The 26,931-nt window shown below is 53.8% G+C and overlaps 2 protein-coding genes across 2 annotated transcripts; one reads left to right on the plus strand and one right to left on the minus strand.

The window, feature by feature from the left end:
* Positions 1-7,693: 7,693 nt before the first annotated feature.
* LOC308048149 (C-C motif chemokine 5-like) lies at positions 7,694-9,941 on the plus strand. Its single transcript, XM_080357081.1, has 3 exons — positions 7,694-7,818; positions 8,315-8,426; positions 9,297-9,941. The coding sequence occupies exons 1-3, from the start codon at positions 7,740-7,742 to the stop codon at positions 9,382-9,384; spliced, it is 279 nt and encodes a 92-aa protein (XP_080213207.1). The 5' UTR covers positions 7,694-7,739; the 3' UTR covers positions 9,385-9,941.
* A 6,111-nt stretch (positions 9,942-16,052) lies between these two features.
* LOC308048186 (C-C motif chemokine 4-like) lies at positions 16,053-17,672 on the minus strand (the record flags this gene model as incomplete). The annotated part of the gene is made up of 3 exons (XM_080357143.1): positions 16,053-16,140; positions 16,974-17,085; positions 17,600-17,672. The coding sequence occupies 3 exons, from the start codon at positions 17,670-17,672 to the stop codon at positions 16,053-16,055; spliced, it is 273 nt and encodes a 90-aa protein (XP_080213269.1).
* Positions 17,673-26,931: the final 9,259 nt, after the last annotated feature.

Here is a 26,931-nt window from a genome sequence, read left to right on the forward strand (position 1 = left end):
GTCCTCTCCAGGTCCCTCCATTGGGGTCTGGACACCCCCATCCTTTCCACATGCGCTGTGGACCCCTCCAGGCTCCTCTTTTTGTGCTACAGAAATGTGCAGCTCTATGGACTCTGGTCTGGTCCCTTGATGTTCCTTCATTTTCAATGTGAAGGATGCTTGAACCTTTACCCTGAAATGAAACCTCACCTCAACAGAGCTCTTTGGATACACAGTCCTTCCTCCTCAAAAGGAGTAAGGAGAAATAGCTCATTGCAGACCATAGACCTCATCTTCACCACTGTGCCCATCAAGATGTTAGTGGCTTTCCAGCGCTGAAGGGTCTCCACTCTTGTGGCACACGCTGACCTGAACCCCACAGGCACTTCAGGAGATCCAAGGACTGTGTCTCCCAGCTCTGGATGTGGGCATGGCACCTAGAAGAGGGGGAAGGAAACCTGGAAAACTGAAAGGGTTTAATTTAAGCTTAATCTTTCTCCTGAGTCTCTCCATGACTGTCCAAGGACAGTATTTCCCCCCATCATCCCTCTCTTTAGCTCTATTGCATTTGCTGGACTTGCTCTACTCACTATCTCCTATGTCCAGTGACGGAGCTGGTTTAAGCATCTGGTTTCCAACACATCGATGCATCTGAGCAGGTGGTCACCCATGTCTGGGCATCCATCCGTGCCTGTGGGCCTGTGCCAAGGCCGACTGTGTCAAGACTATGGTCATCCCTGCCCAGTGGAGGAGGGAATTCAAACCAGCCAGTGAGGTAGATGCCAGGGAGGGTGGGAACGCAGACAGACCCTCTTTCAGGCTGGGAGCTGAGCATGGGGGAGCAGTTCCTACATGGTGAGGTTTCCATCCAAACTACTGATAAAGCCCCATGGGAGAGGTGTGGAGTGGCAGTGACATAGCAAAGCACTTGCACGGCTCTTAGGCAGAACTCTGGGAACCCAAAGAGGCTTTTGGATATCTCAGGATGGGTTCCCAGAGCCAGCTTGCACTTAATCAGGGACAGGCAAGTGCTTAGAATCATACAATCATAGAATCATTTTGATTGGAAAAGCCCCTCAAGATCATTGAGTCCAACCCCACCCCTGGCACTGCCCCATGTCCTGAGAACCTCATGTCCGTCTGTCCAACTCTCCAGGGATGGTGACTCCAGCACTGCCCTGGGCAGCCTGTTCCAATGCCCCACAGCCCTTTGGGGAAGAAATTGTTCCCAGATCCAACCTCAACCTCCCCTGGTGCAACTTGAGGCCGTTTCCTCTTGTCCAGCTTGTTCCTTGGGAGCAGAGCCCGACAGCCTCTGTGCTCCAACCTCCTTTCAGGCAGCTGTAGAGAGCAAGAAAGCCTCCTCTGAAGACAGTTGTCACCACAACTGGTGATTGGTGCCCAGTTCCCTTTCCCAGCATTGCTGGGATGCTGATTTCTATATCTGTGCAGGGCAGTTGGCAGCAGCACCAGTAGTGCCTGTGCCCCCTGTCCAGGGTGGGATCAGTGGGATCAGGTCCTGTTGTGTCCCTGGGGCAGGGGGGCGGGCAGGGGGACAGCCAAGGACTCCTGTGGAGACCCCTCTGTGAAGGTGCTGTGATGGCCGAGTGGTGAAGGCGTTGGACTTGAAATCCAATGGGGTTTCCCCGCGCAGGTTCAAATCCTGCTCACAGCGGGAGCTTTTACTGGCAGCCCCTGTCCCCAGGGACAGGGGACACAGACCTGTCACCCCTCACCAAGGGACCCTGCATTCCCCTCCTGGCCCTGATGTCCCAGGGACACCTCACCTTTAGCAGAGGGTTAAGAGGTTCAGAGCCTGCACCTCTCCTTATCACAAGAAGAAATTGTGCAATAACATGTCCAGCCCACACCACACAGATGTGTCACCCAAATCCTTATAGCCTGTCACCCTGCTCCCCACTACCTGTCACCCAGCTCCCTATAACCATGTCACCCAGCCCCCTATAGCCGTGTCACCGAGCTCCCTACAGCCCATCACAGGCTCGTGGTTGCCCTCTACCCGGGGTATTTTTCTACTGGGGGTGGAGCCTGATGACAGAATGCGGACAAGAGGCTGCTGCCACCCCACAAAATTCATCCAGCCCTGGCCTAGTCCCACGTGCTGTGTGTGGGAGCTCCTGAACCCCAGACCAGACCCCAGGAGCTGCTCGAGGAAAAGGCTGGGACCTGCGGTGGCTGCAGGGAACCCCTTCCCTGGCTGGGAATCGAACCCAGGCCGCGGCAGTGAGAGTGCCGAATCCTGACCACTAGACCACCAGGGACAAGGTGATGATGGTGCTGGACCTGCTGGTGGCTGTCAACCAAGCCCTGAAGTGACAGGGACACTTGGGTCCCATAGCCCAAGGAGATGACCAGATGGGATGGACAACATAGCCTTTCTGGGGGACTTTGCATGGGTGTTTGCTCCTTTCTGAGAGCTGTGGCATTCAGAAGACCCTCTGTGCAAGAGGACCCCATGTCTGCCAGGTGTGGGAAGTAGGAGGTGGTTATGCCAAGACTGATCACCGCTGAAGGCAGGTTTGGGGAAGGCAAGGATGACCAATGGTTCAAGAAAAGACTTGGCAGCCCCTGGGGGGTTCACCATGGAGGTTCAGTCCTGCAGACGGTGAAGCACGGACCCCATTTGCGGGACACCCACCACACTAGGCCCGGATGATCCAGCTTCATGGACACACCAACCCCAGCTCCCGGGGCACAGCCGGGGCTTCCCCATAGTCACCTCCGGAGAACAGAGCAGTGCAGGTGCAGACTGGCTGTTGTCAGCAGAGCCCTCCCCGTGCGGGTCTGCGCACTGGTGCTGGTGGGGGAGCGTGTCTGGAGTCCCCATTCCCACCGGTTCTACAGTAACACCTGCATCTTGTTTTTTAGGCAAAACCAGCCAGTTGGGGCCATCTTTTGAGACTTCATCTGGAGCTGTAAAGAGCAGCAGATCCTGGTCTCTAGAGAGCTCTTCTGAGGGAGCAGACTTTTGCCTTCATTTACGCGACAGAAGGAATTGAGCTTTCATTATCCAGTGTGCTCGGGCTGCTGGACGGCCCGGGTAGGGGTCACAGTGTCAGCAATGCGCTGGCATTGCCCAGGCATCCTGCAGCAGTGATGCTTGTGATCCCCCCACCCTTGTCCTGCATTCACATACAGCCTGTTTCCTTGGTCACATACATTTAACTGAAGAAAATAAGGCTTAAGAATATATTTAAGAATATATTTTAGAATATATTTTGCTTAAGAAAAAGAAAATTAAAATAAATTTAAAAAGTCTTAGGCTGGGACAAAAAGAAAAACAGACTTCTCCCCCATTACCTGCACTCAGCTCCCAGAAAAGAGGTTTTCTGATGAATAGGAAGGTGGAGAGGGGCTTGAAACGGGTCCCCCACTTACCAGGGCTCTGCAGAGCCCAAGGGAGAGCCCAGCTGCACTGTCACCTGTCCCTGCAGCATCCAGCACAGCGGGGTTCAGACTCGAGGGGAATGAGAGTGACACAGAGGGTGACACTGGGTGTGTCAGAGCTCCCCGAGCACTGGGTCAGCAGGAGGCAGCACTGCGGAGCATCTCAGTAGCTGGATGAGCCCTGGACCTGATGGAGATGAATGAACAGGAGGAACTGAAGGAACATTTTCCGCAGCAGACGGCAGAGGGCCCGGTGCTCCTTGGATGTGTGGTTGGGAGGGGAAGTAAATGGATGGAGAAAAATCTCTCTGACTTGCAGGAGTCAGTGTATGCAGGGAATTCTTGTGGCTTGGCTTGTCCCATGCAGCTCCCAAAAATGCCCAGGGCATCTCCCTTCTCCATCCAAGACCAAACCCCAACGTGGTCCCCATGGTCCCCCCTGCAGCCTTCCGTGACACGGTCTGGGCTCGCAGAGGGACATGTGGCATCCATCCTCCCTGTCCCCATGGTACCCTGAGCTCTGCCCATGTTTCTCAGCAATGTCTGGTGGTTCCAAGTCTCTGACTGCTTCCTCGGCCACCACCTTTCCCTGAGGAGCTGCATTGCAGCGAGCAGAAGAGGGTGAAGGGAGGCAGTGGGTGGCTTTGGAGTGCAGAGCAGCACAAGGAGGAGAGCAGGGAGCAATGCCACCCCCGACAACAGCTGACCTGGAACAAGGATGGAGCCATGATGAATGGTGTGGCATTTTTCCAACATTCTGGCATCTCTGCCATGATGGTCAGGGCTGCAGAACAGACCTCCAAAAACCCCCCGAGTGATGGGCAAGGCTGGGCTGTGTTGGAGGGTGTTGGTCTCTTCTCCCCAGGAACAAGCGCCAGGAGCAGAGGAAACGGCCTCAAGTTGCGCCAGGGGAGGTTGAGGTTGGATCTGGGAACAATTTCTTCCCCAAAGGGCTGTGGGGCATTGGAACAGGCTGCCCAGGGCAGTGCTGGAGTCACCATCCCTGGAGGGTTGGACAGACGGACATGAGGTTCTCAGGACATGGGGCAGTGCTGGGGTCTGTTATGGTTGGACTCGATGATCCTGAGCGTCTCTTCCAACCAAAAGGATTCTGACTCTATGTGCAATGATCATACGGGATTACGACACCCCTTGGGTAGGGCAGAGGCAGCCGTGCAGGGCTGAGGCGCAGACACCCTGCGCTTTCGGAAAGATATGCAGATGTCATGGTTTTGGTTGTCTCTACAAGCTCCAGCAGAGCGTGAGCTCCGGCAGCTCTGCGGTCGGCGGAGCGTCAGTATCTGTGGTTTCTTAGATCTTTATCGAGACCTGTCAGATATTTTGCCATCGGCAGTAACAGTTCCTTCCTCCGCAGCAGACCTGGGCATATCAAAACAGGTTGACTGGCACATTCCACACCAAGACTGTCCCCATCTGTGATGGCAGAGGAAGGGGAGACAAGGGATCGTCACCCTACTGAGTGCAAGGAGGGAGCAATGCAACCCAGGATCTGCATGTTGAGTCCAGGAGTGTGCAGGGCTGTATGCTGAGGCAGGTGGTGAAGATGTGAAATTTGCTTCAAAAGTGAAGTCCCAGCCGCAGGGTCAGCCTGGGGCAGCAGGGAGAGGTCAGCGCTCAGTACAAAATGCAATTGCTATTGTAGCAGGAGAGGAGGCTGAGACACATTGCCTTGCTCTACACCCCTCCATGGATCTGGGGCATGAGCAATACATATATAAATTAGCCAGAACAAAAGGCTAATTGCAATACTGAAATATATGCAATATGGGAATAGCAATAAATAATCCCTCTCCCCATCTTCAAGAGTGAGATGTCCCTTGGCAAATTCCAGCGGAGATTTTGTCCCTTGCAAATCCTGAGTAGCTGCTCAGGTGTTGCTGTGCTGCCCCAAAAACCCCCCATTGTGTGTTTGTGACAACCCTGTGGTGCCAGTCACTCAGTTCAGCTCCGCATCTTTCACGTGCTTTTGAAGGCAGGAGACCAGAGGGTCCACAGGACACCACCACAGCCAACCCTGCGGGATGGCACCTGGGGGGATGATCTAGAATCACAGAATTGTAGAATGTCCTGAGCTGGAAGGACCCCAAGGATCATGGAGTCCAACTCCTGTCCCTGCACAGGACACCTCACAGGTCACCCCGTGTGTCTGAGGACGTTGTCCAGTCTCTTCTTGAACACTGTCAGGTTGGGGCCGTGACACCTCCCTGGGGAGCCTGTTCAGTGTCCAGCACCTCTGGGGGAAGAACCTTTTCCTCATGTCCCACTGACCCTCCCTGGCACATCTTCTGCCATTCCCTGGCGTTCTGTCACTGCTCACCAGAAATTAGGGAAAGCCATGGGCTTTTGCCCACCCCAGCAGGGTCCCTGACACAGCCCTGGGCTGGCAGAGCAAGTGGGGACCTTCTGCAGCACCGCTCCCCAGCTGTGGGGACATCGTGGTGAAGGGGACACTGTGGTGAAGGGGACACATGCACCCAGAGCTGGAGGGAGGGAAGGACAGCAGGAGCAGAGCAGCACTGTGCTGCAGGGGCTGTGGGAGGGCGAGGAAATCCCGGGGACATGAGCTCGTGGTGCCTCATGGACAGCAATTGTCACCAGGACCAGAGAAAATACCCAGAGAAACCACAGACTCTGAACTGGTGGATTTGGTGCCTGTTGCAGAGAAGACAGAGGTGGAAAAAGGGGAAACACTCCCTGGGGCATCCCGGGGAACCCATCACCATGTGGCAAGGGCAGCGCTGGGGGGCCCTGGGTGGACCTGGGACACCATGAGTCCTGTGACTGTGAGCGTGCACGGGGGATGGGGATACACTTTCACATGGGAGGTGGTCCCTCTGTGCTCCCTGGACAAGGGAACCTCCTGCTCTGCCTCCTGCATTCCCACCTTGTACCAAACCCATAGTGGCATTTGTGTTTGCCCCGTGTCTTTGGGAGAAGATGGAGTTTGTAGAGTCAGACCATCCTGTGGGGCTTCCCAGGCAAGCGCTGCCTGTCCTGGCTGGTGCTGGGGTGTGCCAGGAGGGGTTTGCAGGTCCTGAACTCCACACTGGAGGCACAGCATTGAGGATTTTGTGTTTTACAGTGCCAAGACTGCCAGCTTAGATCTACAACCAGTCTGCAGGCTGTTGGCCACCCTCGCTGACTGCACAGGCAGCAGAGCTCAGAGCGTTTCCGCTGCCCACGCTGCCTGTGCTGCCCCCTGCCTCCGCCTCCTGAATGTCCCAGACCCACCACGGGAGCGAGAACCCCCCAGCTGGACCTGCACCATCCTCCAGCCACTTTGAGCATCTGAGTACCTTTGTCCTGAAGGCCTGGGTCCTTGAAAAAGAGGCTGAGCTGAGGTCCTCCTGGTCCTTCAGGGAGGATGCTGACATGAGTTTCAGAGATTCATAGAATTACAGAACAGTTTAAGTTGGAAGGGACCTTCAAAGCTCATCCAGTGTCACCCCTGCCATGAGCAGGGACATCTTCACCAGCTCAGGTTGCTCAGAGCCCCGTCCAGCCTGGCCTGGGATGTCTCCATCCACCACCTCTCTGGCCAACCTGGGCCAGGCTCTCACCACCCTCAGGGCAACAATTTGTTCTGTATGTCTAGTCCAAATCTCCCCTCTTGCAGTTTAAAATCATCACCCCTTGCCCTATCACAACAGGCCCTGCTTAGAAGTTTGTCCCCATCTTTCTTATTGGCCCCTTTTAAGTTCAGAAAGATCACACTAAGGTCTCCCTCGAGCTCCTCTTCTCCAGCTGAACACCCCAACTCTATCAGCCTTTTCTCCCAGCAGAGATGCTCCAGGTCAATGGCTCTATCTGCAGCCCTGGCCAATGCACCTTTTAACATCAATTAAAATACTATGCAGGTACCTCTGAAAATACTTTAGTACATTATTTCACATTTTTACTGCAGCAACAGCCAAGGGAAGACAGGTTCCTCTTCTACAACACACCATACCCACACTGGATGAGTACTGTTGTTGTGTTGGTGAATGTAAGTGTGAACCTGCTGCTGGAGGGTGATTTCATATCCTGTCTTGGTCAGTACAAGCCCTCATGCTGCTGCCGATTTACTCCGCCTTACCTCCCCTCACACAAAGGCTATTCTGGTATTTCCTAGATCTGTTGCTTCTCCTTTTTTTTTCAGCATTTCTGAGGCACAGGTGCCATGACATCAGCTCCGTTACGTCTTGGAAACTCCAAGGGTTCGCCTTGAAATCTGACCGAGAGATCTGTCCACCATACCTATAAAAACCCAGGACTGAGCAGCACCTCGCACCAGACACAAGAAGAATCTGCCCTGGTCCTACCTTTGCCATCACAACTCATCTCCATCCATAATGAAGGTCTGTGCAGCATTCGTCTCCATCATCATCCTCCTCGTTGCTGCCCTCTTTCCTCAGGCTTCTCCTGCTCCAAGTGAGTACAGCATCTGTCTCTGCTCTGTGTGGTGCATTTTTGCTCTGACTGGCAGTAAATTTGAAGCAGAATAGGAAAAAAAATTATCTGCAAAGGTTGGAAACCTGTGTGAATATCTTTCCCTACTTTCTTGGGACCAATCCTCCTTTCTAGCATCCTTGTATCCGAGGGATGAATTTTACTGAGAAGTATCCAAGTTTTCAGGCTTCATCACCTCTAATTTTGTTGCTGGGCTCCGAGAGTGATCCCAAGGTGGCTGAAGGGATTTTTATCATTGGAAGTGACTTCAAAAGATTTAACAAGACATCCTAGCAATGACCTTAATTAAGCTGTGGTGTTCACAGCACTTTCCTGATGACTTGCTGGGGAAATAGGAGGAGAAGAAGGCTCCACAGCCGATTAAGGGGATGGTTGCCCATGGTCTCAGCTGTGATTGTGCAGTTAATCTCCTTGCTGTGAGTGACAGACTCATGTCGACTTTCCCAATCTCTTCCAGTTGGTGCTGATACAACTGTGTGCTGCTTTGGCTATGTCTCACGCAAGCTGCCCCAGAGTCATGTGAAGGAGTATTTCTACACTAGCAGCAAGTGCTCGCAGCCAGCAGTTGTGTAAGTATGGGCTCCTGCTCTGGGCTCTGAGGAACGGCTCTGCCAGCCTTTGAGCTCTTTGCTTCACATCCAGCGGCACTAAGAGCATAAAATCATAGAATCACAGAACAGTTTGGGGTGGAAGGCAACTTCAGAGCTCCCCCAGTGCCCCCCTGCCATGAGCAGGGACATCTTCACCAGCTCAGGTTGCTCAGAGCCCCGTCCAGCCTGGCCTGGGATGTCTCCAGGGATGGTTCAGCCACCACCTCTCTGGCCAACCTGGGCCAGGCTCTCACCACCCTCAGGGCAACAATTCCTTCCTCATGTCCAGCCTGAATCTCCCTCCTTTAGTTTAAAACTGTCACCCCTTATCCTGTTGCAACAGTCCCTGCTGAAAAGTCTGTCCCCATGTTTCTTATGGGCACCTTTTAAGTCCAGAAAGGCCCCAATAAGGTCTCTCTGGAGTAATGGAATGGGGCATCCACCACAGGTCCCATGTGCAACACGTGAGCACTCATCCTCCTCAGATGAGAAATAAGTGGTCTCCTTGAACCATCCTGGGGCTGGGAATAAGGTGTGGGAAGGAGGTCCATGTGTAGCCCACAGGACCCTTAATCTCTCCCTGTCCCCTCATCATAGAATAGTTTGGGTTGGAAAGGACCTTGGAAGGTCATCTAGTCCAACTGCCCTGCCACGAGCAGGGACATCTTCAACTGATGTTTGGGGGTTTGTGGGATGGGAGGCTGGAGGGAAAATGACCACCTTGGGAGCTACTGCTGATCACAGGGCAGGTCAGCATCTGCCCAGGAGGTGACTCAAAGCCCTGGGTGCCACTTTGGCATGTCCCTTTCTCCCTTCAGGGCTTTAATATGTCCCTGACTGACTTGACAGGTTCATCACCAGGAAGGACCGAGAGGTCTGTGCAAACCCTGACGCCAGATGGGTGAAGGAATACGTGAACGCCCTGGAGCTGCAGTGAGTGGTGGGAGATTAGAGGTGTCCGCCCCGGACAGTCCTGCAAGACCATCTGGCAGAGTCGTAGCACAGACCTAGAAATCCTGCTGCTGAGCACCAGGACCTGCTGAGCCACCTTGGGACGCCTGATGTTCCTTCTGTCTTGCAAAGGCGTTATTTATTATTATAATTTATCTACCCTCACAGGCAGCTGTGATGCTGGGGAACTCCTGGCCTTGCAGACCTGTCTTGGCATAGCCTGCTGTGTGACATGTGGCTAAACTGTCCCCACCTTGTGCCTCTGCCGCTAGAATGGGAGGGGGATTTTATCCCCGGAGCTATTTGTGGGAAGTGGTCTGTCAAAATCAGGTATCAGTGCTGCCGTGTAAGCCCAGGCTGACCTCCAGGTCAGCTGGCTCAATTTTGCCATGCTTTGGTAGATGCTCTGAGCAAGATCTGTCTTCTCAGGGGAGGATGTGGTACACTGGTTATTTACAGGATGCTCATTGTAGAACCGCATTGTTCAGCCTTGTTCTCAAAATGCTGTCTCTTGCTGATGCCAAAGAATAAAGATTTTTGTCTCTCTGTGTCAGTTCTGGAAGTGGTTGTTCCTCTCTTGCCTGGAAAAATAGGGTCAGTGGGATCCCACTACAACTGTTTTGGGAGAGGCAGGGGAAGCCCCCCCACTTCCCAGCTGGAAATGCCACCTTAGCCCTTAAAACTTCAGCCCTCCTGCATCACGTCTCTGCTCCCAGCACCAAGCAGCAGCAGCTCCACTGTGGCTGCAGCACCTCCCAGGGCTGCTCCTTCCCGTCCTCCAGCCTTTTCCACCATCACATCAGAAAACAAGGCCAGGAGCTGATGGAGCTGGTCCCCTTGGACCTGCTACTGCAGGTTCAGTAAAGGGGTGTCTGAAAATCACACGTGAGGGCACAGCAGTGTCTCTGCACCCTCAGAAAAGGTGGCTGAGGGTCTGGCCAGGAGCACGTCCCAGTAAAGCCACTCCAGGGCTGCAGCCCGGGCTGCGCTCAGCGCTGGGTGAGCTCTGCCAGTGCACCAACTGCTGCTCTGCAGCTGCTTTGGGACGGAAACCTGCGTCTGGTTTAAAAAAGGACAAGAGATCTTTTGCACCAAGTAAAATTGACAGAAGCTCTTTATCAGTTTATAGTTTGCATTTAAAAGTAGCTGATAGCTTTGTGGGTAGAGGATGAGACTGTCAGGCCTGACCTCTGTGCTGAAGCGCTGTGCAGTGGATGGGGACCTTTGGTCTCCACGCTGTCTCCTTTGAGCTGTCTGAAGCAAAAGCTCAGAAGCTTTTTATCACCCCTTGCCAAAGAGTATTCCCACCTGGCAGCTTGTGCATGTCAATTCTTCGCCTCCCAGGACATTTTGCACCAAGAAATAAGCTGCTCATCACCCCTGGGAGTAATTTCTCAGGCCACCCTCATTGCTAGCAACAAATGATCGCCCATAATTAAGGGCAAGCCAACCAGTGTGAGATACAGTGTCTGTAAAACAGCCCCAAGCCCACTGGTGCCACGGTGCTCTGTGGATGTTCAAATTGTCTCCTGTTCTCCCCTTGCTCACCACCACCTCTCCACAAGTCTCCCTGTTTCTTGGCCACTTTTCTATTGCAGTTTCTTATTCATTGCTTCAAAGTCTCTATGTCGGGGGCTGAGGGATGGAGGGACCCCAGGGTTCCCAGAGGCATAGGGGGTCCCAAATCCTTGGTGGTGGGGCACAAGGTGACACAGCGCCAAGCAGAAGTGGGTGGCTGTTGCTGGGGATGGGGAGCACTGGTGTGGGGGAGTGGAGGTGGGTGCAGAGGGACATCAAGGAGATGCAGAGAGAAAAGAAGCAGGGAGCTGGGAGCAGAGGACAGAAGCAGAGGAGGAAGACAGAGGCTGCAAGCCAGGATCCCAGTGCCCAGGTCTGGAATGGGAAGAGTCCTGTGGGGTCAGTGGGATGTACTGGGGGCCCCACAGCCCACCCTGGCAGCAGCCCTGCAGATGAACAAAGACCTGGCAGGAAGAGGTGGGGAGCAACCTGCTCCACAGGGAGGAGGGGACGGGGATGCTGAGTGATGTGGAGCTGCCAAAACATGGGCAGTGAAAGACAAAACTCAAAGAGGCTGAGCCATGAGGCCATGTTCAAACCATCAGCTGCCAAAAAGGGAAAGGTCACGGCAGGATGTACAACCCTCAATATAGTGGCTGCTTGAGCAACGGTGGCTAGAAATAACCACAACTCCACTCCTCGTGCTGATAACAGCCGAGAGTAAGAGGGGGGACTGACGGAGGGGGTAACTGCAGAATCGAGTTAGGAACAGGAGCCACTGGGGAGACACTGCAGCCATTGGGGCTGAAGGTCTTCGTGGCTCACCTCCCTTCCCAGGGCTTCTCCCACTTCACGGGGAGCAAGGGGACAGCCACAGGGTTCATGCTCTCAGAAGGACCAGGATACCAGGTCCAGCCTGAGCATGTCCAGTTGTGATCCAAGCTTGGTGCTTTGGCCGTGGCACCATGAGGGTCTTCTTCGGGGTGCCTTCTGGGCATCACTGAGCAGCAGGAATCAAAGGAAAAGCCTGTGGATCCTGGGTCCAACAGAGTTAACATGCTAGTCCCCATGGGAGCAGGTGGGCTTGGTTTTTGTCCACCTCCGTAAGCACATGAGAAGTATGATGGTTGAGTGATGGTCGCCTTCCAGCAGGCAAATGGAGCTGAACTCTTCCCTTGCCTCTCAACTGGGCTCTCATTCTTTCGGCTCAGATCTGGTTTGTGAACAACTTGGCCTTGCTGAGTCCTGAGTTGCATCTTGAGGCCTGGCACCTGGCTCCACGCTTGCTTGTGCCCCATGTGCCACACGCGGTCTCATGGTGGAGCGCATCCCGACTTGCACCCCATTTGACAGCACGGATGTTCCTGAACTGCTTGCAAAGCAAAGCAACCTCCAGAAAAGGGAGTGTTGGGATGTCAGAGTTGATGTGGAGAAGGGTGTCAGGGCCAGGGAGTGGGGATTTTATTTATGCTCTAAATATCTCCAGGATGGGTGTCAGAGGATGGACCAGACTCTGTTCATGGTGCCCAACACCAGGGTGAGGGGCAACAGGCACAGACTGAAACACAGGAGGCTCCATGTGAACATGAGCAGGAACTTGTTTGCTGGGAGGTGCCAGAGCCTGGCCCAGGCTGCCCAGAGCGGGTGTGGAGTCTCCTGCTCTGAGACATTCAAACCGCCTGGACCCACCTGTGTGATCTGCTCTGTGACCCTGCGTGAGCAGGGCTGGGCTGGGGATCTGCAGAGCTCCTGCAGCCCAGCCAGCCTGGGGTTCTGTGGTTCTGTGACTGATCTATAGCTGAGCCATCTCTTGTAGACTTCTGTGCAGCAGACAACAAGAAGCTGGTGCTGCCCTGAGTCTCAAGACAGGACCATCGAGAGCAGCCAATACCTCCTCTGGATTCAGCAGCATCTCTCCCCACAGCAGCTCTCCTGGCTGCTGGTGTCCCCTCCTAGCTGCCCAGAGCTGGAAGCAGGTGACAGGCTGTGGTCAGGCTGCTTCCTGCACGTTTGTCCCCAGGGGCTACGAATTCTCCTTTGTTCTTACAGAACCCCCACCGTGGCACTGGTCCCCACCAGAACCATTCCCATGGACCAGCATGGACAGCCCGGCTGGACAGTCACTGTCCCCAGGCAGAGACACCTGTTCTGGTGGTGCCTGGCCCGTGTAGGGGACACAGGTTTGGGACAGAGGGGAGCAGGGGATCCAGAGCAGGCTGGCTCTGCAGCTGCTCCTGGAGCTTTGAGAAGGAAACCGAAACCAGAAAGGCTGGAGAGGGAAATTCCCACGAACACTGGGCTCTGGGCCAGGGATTGTCCAGACAAGAGCCGGCTGCAGCACCGAGTCCTCCTGCCTCGCCAGCCTGTCCCCAGCTCCCTGGATCTGGGACAAACCTCAGACTCCCCTCAGCCTTCCCTCTCACCACCACATCCATCCTCATCCCTCGCAGTGCTCAGAGCCCACATCAGGGACTAACTTAAGTTCCTGCAGCACCAAACTCTGCTGCTCTGCACACAAGGTGACTGAGCCCCAGGGGTGGGGGGATCAGGATGCCCTCAGGGGTAGAGGAGACCCCCATCACCCCTTCCTGGGATCCTGTCCTGCCCACCTGCGGGCAGCAGCTCCTTTTCCACAGCACAGCAGGAAGCTCAGGATACACCTCGCTGCAGGTTGTCCCTCCCCCGCTATCACAAGCCCTGACCACAGTGTGGGATAAGATTGTTGCAGACATGTTGATCTACTTCATCCACACTGGAACTTGACCCTCTCTACTCGAACCCTGCGGGGGGTGAGTGAGAGCCTGTGCCCTTCCCAAGTCATCCTCCCAGCAGAGTGGTCAAGATCCACCCCCAGGGACCTGGAGAGGACCCCCCTCACCAGCACCATCTCCTGGGACACAATGTGGTGCCTGGGCTGGGTCTGCCCTTTGCTAGGATGCTGCTCCTCAGGTGTCCCCAAGCCCACCTGCCCGCAGTCAGCTTTCTAGTTAGGAAAACACAAGACCAGCGGGAAATCACGAGACAATGTGGAGGTGCTTTCCCAGCTTCAGGGTTGCCAAGTCTGATCTATAGCTGCAGGAAAGTATGACACAGGAAGAGAAAGGCTTTTTTTTTTTTCATTAGAAAGAAGAAATACCGACTGGAATAGGACAGCTGCAAGGCCAGGTCAGCTCTGAGTCACCGTGTTGTTTGGGATATTTCTCCTCAGTGTGCAGAAGCAGAGAAGTATGAGGATGACTACAGTGGGCAAGCACTGCCCATCACTGTGCTTTTACCCTTGGGACCTGCTCCTCTCATGGACCTGCTGGAGAGGGACCAGAGGAGCCACAGGAATGACCCGAGGCTGGAACAGCTCTGCTGGCGGACAGGCTGAGAGAGCTGGGGGGTTCAGCTGGAGAAGAGAATCTCCAGGGAGACTTTATTGTGGCCTTTCCAGACCTAAAAGGGGCTGATAAGAAAGATGGGGACAGACTTTTCAGGAGGGCCTATTGCAATAGTACAAAGGGTGATGGTTTTAAACTAAAGGAGAGAGATTCAGGACAGACATGAGGAAGGAATTGTTGGCCCTGAGGGTGGTGAGAGCCTGGCCCAGGTTGGCCAGAGAGGTGGTGGCTGAACCATCCCTGGAGACATCCCAGGCCAGGCTGGACGGGGCTCTGAGCACCCTGAGCTGGTGCAGATGTGCCTGCTCATGGCAGGGGGGGCACTGGGGGAGCTGGGAAGGGCCCTCCAACCCAAACTATTCTATGATTCATGTTCCCATGGAAAGCAGCATCCTGGGATTGACTACAGCCAGGACAAAGAAGGTTTGCTGGTGGCTGTTTTACTTCTGCAGCACAGCCAAACCCTTCCCTTCTTTTTACTGGTGGGACAGTGAGGAACAGCCTTGGGTGGGGTGGTCAGAAAGAAAGCGGGTGTCCCTGCTCCACTCCAGCAGTGCTGCTGGGGCTCAGCAGGACCCAGACACACATGGGGGCTGACGGGTTGAAATGTGGTGATGTCTCAGGGAAGCAGATATGTGGGAGGAGAGATGCCACAGGGCCACTGACTGTGTGTGGGGATTCCTGTGGGCTCTGTGCTGGGAAACACTGCTGCTTAGCTGGCAGCAATGGCTCAAAGAGGGATTATGTGCAGGGACCGTCCCTGTTGTGCCCCCATCATCCCCAGGTACCCACCAGCTGCCAGGGCAGCCTCGGCACCACGGCAGCTCCATCCACTCTGTTCCTCCCATCAAACCCTGAGCCGCTGTCCCTGCTCTATTCCCAAAGCCTCTGGCAGGATTTTGCCCCTGACAACTTGTCCTGTCACCACCCCACCAGGGGACCAGTTCAGGGTGCAGTGTGTGGGGCTGGGAGCAGCAAGCAAGGATCTGGGATATGCCTGGGGGGTGCGGGGAGCACATGCATGTGTGTATAAGGCCTATATGTGCACACAGACATCAAATTCTGTAGAGGATGTGGGAGGTGGGGGTGTATGTGGTGTGGAATGAGGTGGCAGGGGATATTCATATGTCTGCAGTATGGAAACTTCATGGGTTTGCCACAAACCATTTCCCATCATCACGTGTCATACAGAGTGTGCAGACAGGCTCAGGGTGAGGTTCTGTCTCTGTGCTGGTGAACATCACATAACAGGACACGGGGAAAAAAGCAGGGGTTTTACCCAAATTCTTTATTCTCTAGAATCATGATTTCACACATGTAAGCCAAGGCCACGCATCATCCAACACTGAGACTCTGAGCCACCCTCACATAAATACCCTCCCTGCCATCCTCCCATAAATAGGATTATTATCCACAAAAGATATTACTGCCTACTCTATATGATAATTTCTTAAATAATTTAAAATAATATAAGAATAATAATAGAGGTGCAGTCCCATTGGCCCTCCCAGGCCACAGGAGGTGGTGTCAGGGCAGCTGGGTCAGGTTACAGACTGGTTTCTGCAAGCCAAGGGCAAGCAGCAGCACCCCAACATGAGGCATCTCGTGATCCCCGTCCAGCGGTCCCTTGGAGCTGCCTGCAGATGATGTGGGATCATGCAACTCGTGTCTCCTCAGCACCATGTTCCATCGCAGGAGCTCAGGATAACAGGACTTGTGCGTGACAGCAGCTACACTTGCCATCTTGCTTCACTCAGTTCTGCTTCAAGTTCTGCAGGTAACTCTGAACCCAAGTGTCGCTGGGGTTGGCGCAGACTTGGCGGCCCTTCTTTGTGATGAACCTGTAGAATGGGGATGAGATGAGACATAGTAAGTCTCTGCTCAGACCTGCATCCCAGGGGACCCTGGATCCCAACATTACAAGGCATTACAAGAGGTTGTCCCCTGTGCCCCAAGCTGATGCTAAAAACAGTGGCTGGCTGAGATTTCCCGCATTTCCACCCCTTTTCCCACACTGCATCCTCAGCTCCTGCAGGAATAACCCTGGGCATCCCCACAAAGAGCATCATAGAATCATAGAATCATTTTGGTTGGAAAAGACCCTTAAGATCATCGAGTCCAACCATTCCCCACCCCTGGCACTGCCCCATGTCCTGAGAACCTCATGTCCGTCTGTCCAGCCCTCCAGGGATGGTGACTCCAGCACTGCCCTGGGCAGCCTGTTCCAATGCCCCACAGCCCTTTGGGGAAGAAATTGTTCCCCACATCCAACCTCACCCTCCCCTGGCGCAACTTGAGGCCGTTTCCTCTGCTCCTGGCGCTTGTTCCTAGGGAGCAGAGCCCGACCCCCCTGGCTCCAAGCTCCTTTCAGGCAGGTCAGAGATCAGAAGGTCTCCCCTCAGCTCCTGTTCTCCAGCTGAACCCCCCAGGTCCCTCAGCCGCTCCATCACACTTGTGCTCCAGCCCCTCACCAGCTCCATTCCCTTCTCTCAACTCGGTCCAGTATCCCCATCCCCAGCAGTCCCTGTTCAAGCCCTTTCTCCATGGGGTTCCTCTCTCCCTGCTCTGGTCCTATAGTCCCCTGTGCCCACAGCCACCCCGCAGAGCAGGTCACTTGCAGGCACAGACTCCACAGCAACTGTCCCCACATGGTCCCAGCTTGTCTGGTACTTACACGATGGCAGGATGGGTGCAGCTGGTGCTGGTGCTGTAATACCGCTGGATGAGCTTCTGTGGGAGCTTGTGGTGTGTGTAAGAGAAGCAGCAGATCGGGAGGTCGGATCCAGCTAGAAGAGGCAAAGAGAGACAAGGTGAGCACATGCTGGGCTGTGCTTTGGGAGCAGCTCAGGGAGCCATGCTGAGGGCAAAGGCAGTGAGGAATTAGAATAATTAATATTGAAATGGACTTGGGGGTCACTTTGTCACTCAGTCATCACTCAGAGTTTCATTTCCCCACCTCTCCCACCCCCAGGGAAGAGACTGAAATCCCTAAACTGTAACCAGGAATAACTACTCCAAGGCCAGGATGGATGGATGGATGGACAGATGGATGGATGGATGGATGGATGGATGGACGGATGGATGGACGGACAGATGGCTGGCTGGATGGCTGGATGGACAGATGGCTGGCTGGATGTTTTTCCACTTCTAGGATTTCTACATGCAACTGATCTCAGTGCAAGGTGAAGAGTGATAGAAATGCTGAAAAACTCTTAGCTATCTGCCAGGGGAGCTCAACGAAGAAATAATATCAAAGGCTCAGATCTGTGCTTCCATCACAAATAAAAAAGTAGGACTCACCTGGGCCAGAGAAAGTCTGGGAGCAAGAGGCTGCAATGAGCAGAAGAGCAAAAACGGCTGCAGAGGTCTTCATCTTCCCGTGGGGTGAGAGCAGCCGGAGCAGGACGAGAAGCTCTGGCAGATGCGGCTCGGACTGCAGCAGCTGGATTTTGCTCCCTTTTAATAGCGAGTCCTGGAGTCTGCTGGGAGAAGCCCGAGTGGAAATTCCAGAATGATAAAAGATGGTGACACGAAAGTGAAATAGCCAAAGGGAATTAGGCTAAAAAAAGAAGACAAAAAGAATGGGATATGTTCACACCGGAGCCAAGTATGTTGAGCTCTGACTCAGCATTCATTTTCGATTTCATCAAATCAAAAGGAAACTAAACTGTGCCAAGTGGCATGGCCACAAAGAGGAGAACTATTTAGCTGAGCTACAGAAGGGATTTTCCCTGTGTGTCTGTATAGCAAAAGACACAATGTTTGCCGAAGATTATGCAACTCTGGAAAAAAAAAAAAAAAACAAAATGCAGGCACCAAAGCACGCTCGTGCCGGGTGTTTATCAAACCCACTGAACCGCAGCACATGGAGCTGAGAGGTGGCTGGACCGCGGGCTCTGCCCCTACCAGCCCCGCAGTGTTCAACATGGTTCACGGAGGAGCTGGGGCTGCAGGAACCCCTGGAGATCAAAGCAGGGTTGGCTGGGAAGGCTGCCCAGGACCATGGCCAGACGGGCTTCGAATGTCTCTGGGGATGGAGACTCCACAACCTCCCTGGGGACCCTGTTTCAGTGTTCAGTAATAAAGTTTTATGTGCTGTTTAAATGGAATTTCCCATTGCCTTTTGTCCTGTCACTGGCCACCACTCAGGCTCCATCTACTTTGCTCCCCACACACGAGTTGGTGAGATGCCCTGAGCCATCTCCTCTCCAGGACCAACAGTCCCAGATCTCTCAGCCTCTCCTCCTGGGACAGATGCTCCTGTCCTGTTTGTGTCCCTTTGCTGGACTCTCTCCAGTATGTCCATATGTGCCTCATACTGGGGAGCCCAGAACTGCACCCAGCACTCCAGGAGTGGCCTCATCAGTGCTGAGCAGAAGTGTCACCTCCCCGACCTGCTGGCAGCACTCCTGCTAATGCAGCCCGGGAGCCTGCGAGCCTTTGTGGCAAGGAAGCATTGCTGTTCATGTCCAATTTGGTGTCCACCGGGAGCCCTGGGTCATTTTATGCCAAAATGCTTCCCAGCTGGTATGCACCAGCACACACTGGTGCCTGGGGTTGTTCCTCCACAGGAGTAGGACTTTGCACTTCTCGTTGTTGAACTCCATGAGCTTTTGTCACAGAATCACAGAATCACAGAATATTAGGGATTGGAAGGGACCTCAGCCCGTTTCTCCAGCCTGACAAGGTCCTTCTGGATGGCAGCACGTCTGTCTGCTTTGTCAGACACTCCATCCAGCTTTGTGTCACCTGCAGACTTGCTGAGGGTGCGCTTTGTCCCATCATCCAGGTCATTAAGATATTAAACAGCACCTGCCCCAGTATTGATCCCTGCGGTTCTCCACTGATGGCTGGACTTTGTGCCATGGATCACAACCCTCCAAGTGCCTCTCACTGCTGTTTATCTAATCCATCATTTTTCCTATGAAGACATTATGGGAACCTTGCTAAACTCAAAATTAACAACATCCACTGCTCTGCCCTCATCCACAAAACCATCTCATCTTTACAGGCTACTCACAGTCACCTTTACAGCCTCAGGCCTCCACAAACAATGAGATTGCAGGATCTCATCCGCTTTAGAGGGTCTTTGCAGGCAGGAGGGTCTATTGCCATCCCCAACCTCAGCCCTGGGGAGAGGGCAGTTTGCTGGAAGAGGCAGTTTGCCACACTGGAGACATCTTGCCAACCTGAACCACTCCCTCCAAAAGCGCTCCTGAGTTCAAGATGTATTTTCTTGCCAAAAATGTGAGAGACAAGTGGTGGAGAACCTACCTGGCATGGGAGAGGCTTTCCAGCCTCAGCAGGTCCCCAGTGCTGGAATGGTGGCCACGTGGTCCTGTGGAGATGGGGGGATGTGGGGCTTCCTGATGTCCCACCAGAGCCTGGGGGTGCAGCTGGAGCCAGAGCCCCCCTCCACCACAGAGGGGATGCTCAGGCCTGTGGGTGGGCTCCAGGGCCTGGGATTTTACACCTAGAAGTACGAATCTCCTACTCATCTCCCCTGGAGCTGCAAGCAAGAGCGGTGGAGACATCGTCCTTCCCAAATCGGCTCGCGTGGGGCAGGGACAGGTGCAGGTTGCTTGGAAAGATGGTTGAAGGTCCCTGAGACAGATGATGATCTGCTCCTCCACACACTCACCCCCCAGGGAGGATCTTTACACTCCTGCTTCCCTGCATGGTCTTATCCTGCGTCACAGCCCAGGACACCGGTGCTGTGGCTGTGACAGGCTGCAGGCTCACCCTGTAAATGGGCAGAGGCACCACCAGAGTGGCCGAGGGTCTGCTTTTACTGGGGCTAAAGCCTCTGTAAGTCCTGACATCGGTATCAGGGAAGGAGTGGGGTTTAGCGGGATCACAGCAAGCCCCGACAGGACCAGCACTGCTTTCCCTGGGTAAGTCTGAGCAGCTCTGGGCAGAGACGCACAGCAGAACAAGAAGTGGCTCCAGCTTTCGGCTGAATGGCTGCAGTGTGAAACCAAATTATGGCTTTTTTTGCCATGGAAATAAATCACGCAGAAACCAACAGTGGGAGTTTGATGTTCCTCCGTGCTTGCAACTCACATGTGCACAGGGAAATGACAAACACCGGCTGCCGGCGCAGCATTGCTGGGTGAGGAAGGCTGTGGCTGCCGAAAGGCAGCTTTGTGGCTAACACCAGCCCGGGACAGCTTTGCTCATGGGAACTTCACAGCTTCTGCTCATCAACCTACCACCTGCAAGGAACGAGCTGCAGGGCCAGTGGCCCACGCGGTGCTATCTTGTCCCCAGAGGTGGTGTGAAGGCGCGATGGGGGTGTGATGTGATCTGCACCAGGCAGCTCTGCTCTCCATCTGGAAGCCCTGAGATGGCCAGTAGAAGGAAAGGAGATGTCATTTACTGCTAATGAATTTGGCAGAACTGGAGGAGGAGGAGCTGCCAAGAGCTGCTGCAGCTGCAGTCGCTTGATTGTGTCTGCAGTACAAACCCATTAGTGCTCACAAAACTGCCCTTTGTCACCTCTGAGGTTGTTTTCCCGAGGGTTCTGAGAAGCCTCCTGGAAGGGGCGACCTCTCCCTCCCCAGCTCCGGACCCCTGCGCAGTGCTCCGATCCCCAGGCACGGGCTGCATCCCCAAGTCCGTCCCCAGCTGCATCCCCGGCCGCCCGCTCCCACCAGGCTGTCCCCAGAGCACCCCTCCAACCCGCAAGGCCAGTTTCTGGTTTCAGTTTTCTGTTTCTGTATACTGGTTTTTGCTTCTCTGTCAAATCCCAGAGCCCTCTGCTGTCAGTTCCTACAGTTCAAGCGTTTATAAGCTGACCTCTCTCAAGCTTCCTTTATTACTCCTGGAAACGAGCCCTTTTTTTAATCATTGTAGCCTCACCCAGACTGGGGCACGAGATTTGTTTGGGTGCAGGCAGGGTAGAAAAAGAAAGCTAAAATTATTCAAAGAGGAAGACTATAGGGAAGGAGGTTATAGTGGGTGCTGAGCCTTCATCTCCTGAGACAGATGGTGGCAAGGATTAGCTCAGAGGCTTTGGGACTCCTTCAAGGCCCCAAGCCAAAATCCTGCCCCTGCCAAGAGCCACAGGTCACAAAGCACGTAAGCCCAGGGCAGGGGGATGAAGGGACTTTGCTGGCAGGTAACAGTGAGAGCTGTCCCCAGGCTGATGGGGAAGCCTCGTCTGCTTCCCCTGGGGGTGCAGCTCATCTGTGAGTGCTGCCCCATCCCAGCCCTGGCACCTCAGCAGGGTCAGAAGGACCTCAGGGTGTGAAAAGGGACATTATCCCATTCCTGTCACTTCTGCTAGCTGTTTGCTCCTCTTGCCCATAAGCCCACAAGCAGATGCAAGCTCTGGGGTGTGGGGCGCTCGGTTTTGGAGATGCTGGTTGTTTCACCTGCAGCGCCCCAGGGGTCACAGCCTTGTCCCTCTGCTCACAGCCTGGGACAAATGTGATGCCTGATCAAGCCCAGATCCCCCCTGTTCACACCTGCAAACCATCCCCAGCAGGTCCCTCCTGCACCTCTCTGCATGGACCCCAAGGGATGTGGAGGGTGTGCAGGGAGATGGCGGGGCTGTGGCATGCCAGGAGTGGTGCCAGAGCTCCCTGAGCCCCCGCCAGGAGACACGGGTGCCAGGCAGAGCCCGTGCTGGCTGGGGCGAAGGGACAATGGCCCTTTTGAAGGGCACAAGCCCATCTGGGTTGTCCGAAGCCTCAGCATCACAAGGAGCAGTATGGGACCTGCACTTCAGAGAGGGACTGCAGAGCACCCTAACCAACATACTCCCCCACGCATGGGAAGTGATTTGCAGCCAAAATACATCGTGAGGGTCATAGACACCTGAGCTCTGCTGCCAGTCTCTGTGCATGACCACGGCACCCGGTGAGCTCACAGCTTGCTGGGGGAGCAGGGGCTCACAGCTCCGGGGGGTTCCTGCCCCTCATCAGTTCTGGGGGGGACCAACAGCAGACACATCCCTGCCAGCGAGCAGGTGGACACAATATCTTCAGGAGGTCTGAGGGCCACACATGGGGAAAGTCCCCCAGCTGTGGCAATGCCCTGGCACAAGTTTAAAGGTTAACCTTGGCCATAACTCCCTCCATGACCAGGGGAAGGACATGATGCTCAGCTGTCCCCACAGCATCTGTGCAGTGCAGCCGCCCGCCCTGTGCTCTGTGGGCCACCTGCAGCCCACTAGACTTTCTGGAGAGCTGGCCTCCAGCGGCACTAGTGACAATGAAAACAATCCACTTGTTTGCTGCTTTTTCTTCTTGTTAGTGAGGCCGCATCTGGAGTTCTGGGGCCAGTTCTGGGCTCCCCAGTTCAAGAAGGACAAGGAATTACTGGAAAGAGTCCAGCGGAGGGACACAGAGATGCTGAGGGGTCTGGAGCATCTTTGTGATGAGGAGACACTGAGAGAGCTGGGGCTGTTGAGCTGGAGAAGAGAAGCTGAGAGGGATCTGATCAATGGATCAATAGCTCAGGGTGGGTGTCAGAGGATGGACCAGACTCTGTTCATGGTGCCCAACGCCAGGGTGAGGGGCAACGGGCACAGACTGAAACACAGGAGGCTGCATGTGAACATGAGCAGAAACTTGTTTGCTGGGAGGTGCCAGAGCCTGGCCCAGGCTGCCCAGAGCGGGTGTGGAGTCTCCTGCTCTGAGACATTCAAACCGCCTGGACCCACCTGTGTGATCTGCTCTGTGACCCTGCGTGAGCAGGACTGGGCTGGGGATCTGCAGAGCTCCTGCAGCCCAACCAGCCTGGGGTTCGGGGATTATGATGAGCACACAAGGCCCAGTGGGTTAGTTTATAAACTGGTTTTGGTTTTCACCCTAGTAGAGCTCCGAATTTCCATCCTGTCCTGCTCTTTCTGGACTCATCAAAGGTCGGAGTGACGTGATCTGTCCTTCAGGGCGGAGGATGCAGCCCCAGCAGAAACACTTTGCCTGGTCGTCTCAGGCGTTTGCAGGGTTTGAGGGATGCCAAGGGGTGGGGGTCAGGGGTGCCCCAGCCCCAGAGCTGGCAGCTGGGCTGACCCAGGATCACAGCTCCACAGCCACTTCCTAGGACTCAAAAAATCGCTAGAACTCAAGTTTTTCCTGTTTCTTTTCCTTTCATGCCAAGGATGGAGAGGGGTATGAAGCAAGGAGCCATTTTTGTTTCACTTTAATTTGGTTTGAAATAAACAACACTTAACCCTCTTTGGTTTGTTTTGTTTCAAAGGAAGGTCAGGAAAAATCTGAGGCATCAGCCATTAGAAAGGCGTAGCATTCCTTATGTATTTTTTCAGAAAATGTCCTTGCTGGAGGAAGGTTGAACCTCTAACGTGATATATTTGTCTTATCAGCTACAAACATCTTGCTGGCATGACATGATTTTGGGGAGACGCGAAGGGGTCATGGAGACACATGGTTCCCAGGCACTCCCACAGGCACAGGTTACCATTGGAGGCAGTTCCTGGATGTGATGTCATCTTAAAAATTCCAACATTTCTCCAGAAAAGACAGGAATGGTGGGGGTGAAATTTCTGGACACTTATGGAAAGTCACGGCTGCCCCAGCTCGGAGCAGGACGGGATGGACGCTGCTGCAGGTGGAAACGGAGCTTGTCCTAGAGGCAGTTCCTGAATTCAGGACATTTTTAAGTACTTCCTTTTATGAGCAAATCCTGACTCCTCAACATTAAAACCTGCTACAAATAGCAACTTACATCAGTCAATCTCACCAGGGTTCCCCTTTCATTCAAGACTGAGAATTTCCCCATTTCTGCTATCACCACATTTATTTTGGGCATTTGCTTTTCTTAGCACTTTCTCCTGGGATTTTTTGGAGGCTTTGCAGAAACCTCTACCATATCCCCGTATGTAAGTTGGTGCAACATCAGCAGACTGTTCCGACACTCCGTCCTGCTGACTCCAAGCACTGTTTGCCAGCGGTGGGGACAAGGGGACACCACAGGCTGGGTCATGGGTCCTGACAACGGCTGGAGCCACGCTGGGAAACCTTCCACCTTCCACCTTCCACCTTCCACCACCATTTTTCTGTGAACCTAATTCCCATTGAGGTGCTGCAGACTGCTCCTCCATAGCCATCTCCCTATTTCAGAGCACTTCCCGGATTAGATGGTCCCTCATCCATGACGCAGTTTCCCCTCCTTCTAAAAGGGGGAAGAAAGGGAGAAATTACTTTCTCGTTTCACCATGACTGCAATGTGGGATAGTGGGTGAGGACACATTTTTTAGGAGTGTGTTACAGCATCTCAGGTCATCACTGCTATGACTGTAGCCTCCCACCTCGATCCAGGCTGCGAAGAGCTGGCAGAGTGGGGGCTTTTCTCAGATTTCTAAGGAAAAAACAGATTCCTGGGAAGTAAACACCCTGACTCTGGGGTTCTATTTGGTTTTCAGCAGTAGAAAAGTTCCAGCCCTTGCGTGGCTCATGTAGCACATGTTATCTGGGCTAAACTGATCCGAAGTTGACTCAGCTAAACTGAGAATTTTTTTTATTAATTACAAAACAGTCCCTGATAGTCCAAAATGATTTGGCATCTGCTTGCTGAGAAAAGTATAAATGGAGGTTTTCAACTGCCTGAAGTGGAAAAATGTCTCATTGAAAACATCTGAATAATCAATGCAGATTTCCAACTAATTCTTGTGTTTTAATGAAACTTGTTTTTTCTCAAAACATTTCTGCACCATAAATGGTATTTCTCCTGCCTGCCCTACCCACAGCGTGTGCCTTGGGAGCAGGACAGGACCAGATGGCTGTAGGTGGCAGATCTCAAGACATGACCCGTGAATGCTTGAAGATACAATCACAGGGAACAGCTCAGAGGCAAACCACGCTCTTACGTACACAGACAAGTCGCACTCCTTGAGAGAGGAGCCAAGTGAGCCGACACGAGCTCAGAGCTGATATCTGGTCCAGCTGGCGTCGGGCTGAACGCTGGGTTCCCACCTCCTGCCTGGCTGGACGCCCTGCCTGCAGGGGCAGGCTCTCCTCATCCTCCCATGATACAGAGAATTATAGAACCACTGAATCATTTTAGTTGGAAAAGACCCTCAAGATCGTCGAGTCCAATCATAACCCACCCCTGGCACCCCTCATCTCTGTCTGTCCAACCCTCCAGGGATGGTGACTCCAGCACTGCCCTGGGCAGCCTGTTCCAATGCCCCACAGCCCTTTGGGGAAGAAATTGTTCCCCAGATCCAACCTCACCCTCCCCTGGTGCAACTTGAGGCCGTTTCCTCTGCTCCTGGCGCTTGTTCCTGGGGAGCAGAGCCCGACCCCCCTGGCTCCAAGCTCCTTTCCGGCAGGTCAGAGATCAGAAGGTCTCCCCTCAGCTCCTGTTCTCCAGCTGAACCCCCAGGTCCCTCAGCCGCTCCATCACACTTGTGCTCCAGGCCCTTCACCATATGGGGACAAGGAAGTTGGCAAGTGGAGGGGGCAGTGGGGTCTGAACTGATGGGTGAGCCTGCGAGGTACCTCTCTCTGCAGGTGACCAAAGGATGGATGGAGAGGGGACCAGTTTGGTCATGACAGGGCCAGGAAGGAGGTGATGCTCTGCTTGGCAAAGCCACATTTGCTCCATGGGGTAGATCTGTCCTTCCCAGCCAGTGCCTCACCTCTGTGACTTCTTCTGTGGAAGTCCCTGCCTGTCTTGTCCCCCAGACCTCTCTCTGCCTGCGTGGGCAGAGCAGTTAACCTGTGTGGAGCTGACCTGCCATGGCTGGTAGAAGGATGGGCAGGGCAGCCCACAGGTGGTGGAGGCTGTGTACACCGTGTTGGAGTGAGATTTGGAAAACACTGCATTATTTATAGAAGGTGCCTGGGTTTACAGCAAGATCCTTTAATAGAAACAGGGTGAGTCAGCACCCAGGGCTGTGGTTGGTGCAGAGGTGCCAGTGGTGCGGTTGGGTTTCTCCACTTCATGTTATAATCCTTCCACTGACTTTCAGGCAGCATCTGCCAAGACATCACCACTCAGTGATCCCTTGAACATAATGAAATGAAGATATTTCCCAGAAATGCATGTGCTTCCCTATTCTTCTAGAATGTCCTTCTAGAAACATCTCATTATGGATGGACCACACTCAGCATTTCCCAGAGCATTCATCACCTCCCTGTCAGGCCTTCCCTCTCCTCCTTGGGGATGAGTTTGATAGACCTCCATGGCAGTCTGTACTTAGGCTGCTGACTTCTTCCCAGGGAGCCATCCCTGGTCGCAGACCTTGCCCAGCCCTCAGAGAGCTGTGAGCTTTTACTCTCTGTCATACAATATTGTCACTACAATTTTACCTTTTCTGCTTTTGCCAGAAATCCCAGTTTCTGCCCTTGCCTCACAGGTAATCTGCTCCTGATCTTCAAAAGCAGTGTCTTCTTCCTCATCCTGCTCCTGCAGCCCCTCCTGCCTCATCTTCAGGGTCACAGCCAACATCTCCATGCTTCTTTTGGCCCTCTGCATCTCCATGTCCAGCAATTGTAGACCTCACCTCATCTATCAGTAGCCATTGAAATTCAAGTGTCTGACCTAAATTGGTCATTTAGGGTCTCCTGGAGTATGGCAGAAATCTCTAGGACATAATGTCCTATCATCTCATCTCTCTCTTCCCTTAAACTGAGGAGGGAATTCAAGTGGTTCGGCTTCTG

This window comes from Nesoenas mayeri (genome assembly GCF_963082525.1).
Source record: "Nesoenas mayeri genome assembly, chromosome: 20".
Taxonomy (NCBI): domain Eukaryota; kingdom Metazoa; phylum Chordata; class Aves; order Columbiformes; family Columbidae; genus Nesoenas; species Nesoenas mayeri.

Bases quoted from the DNA above. Each gene is read 5' to 3' on its own strand.
- LOC308048149 (XM_080357081.1), top strand. From the start codon at position 7,740: ATGAAGGTCTGTGCAGCATTCGTCTCCATCATCATCCTCCTCGTTGCT. The intron at 7,819-8,314 runs GTGAGTACAGCA...AATCTCTTCCAG, and splicing joins TCAGGCTTCTCCTGCTCCAA to TTGGTGCTGATACAACTGTG. The intron at 8,427-9,296 runs GTAAGTATGGGC...CTGACTTGACAG, and splicing joins TGCTCGCAGCCAGCAGTTGT to GTTCATCACCAGGAAGGACC.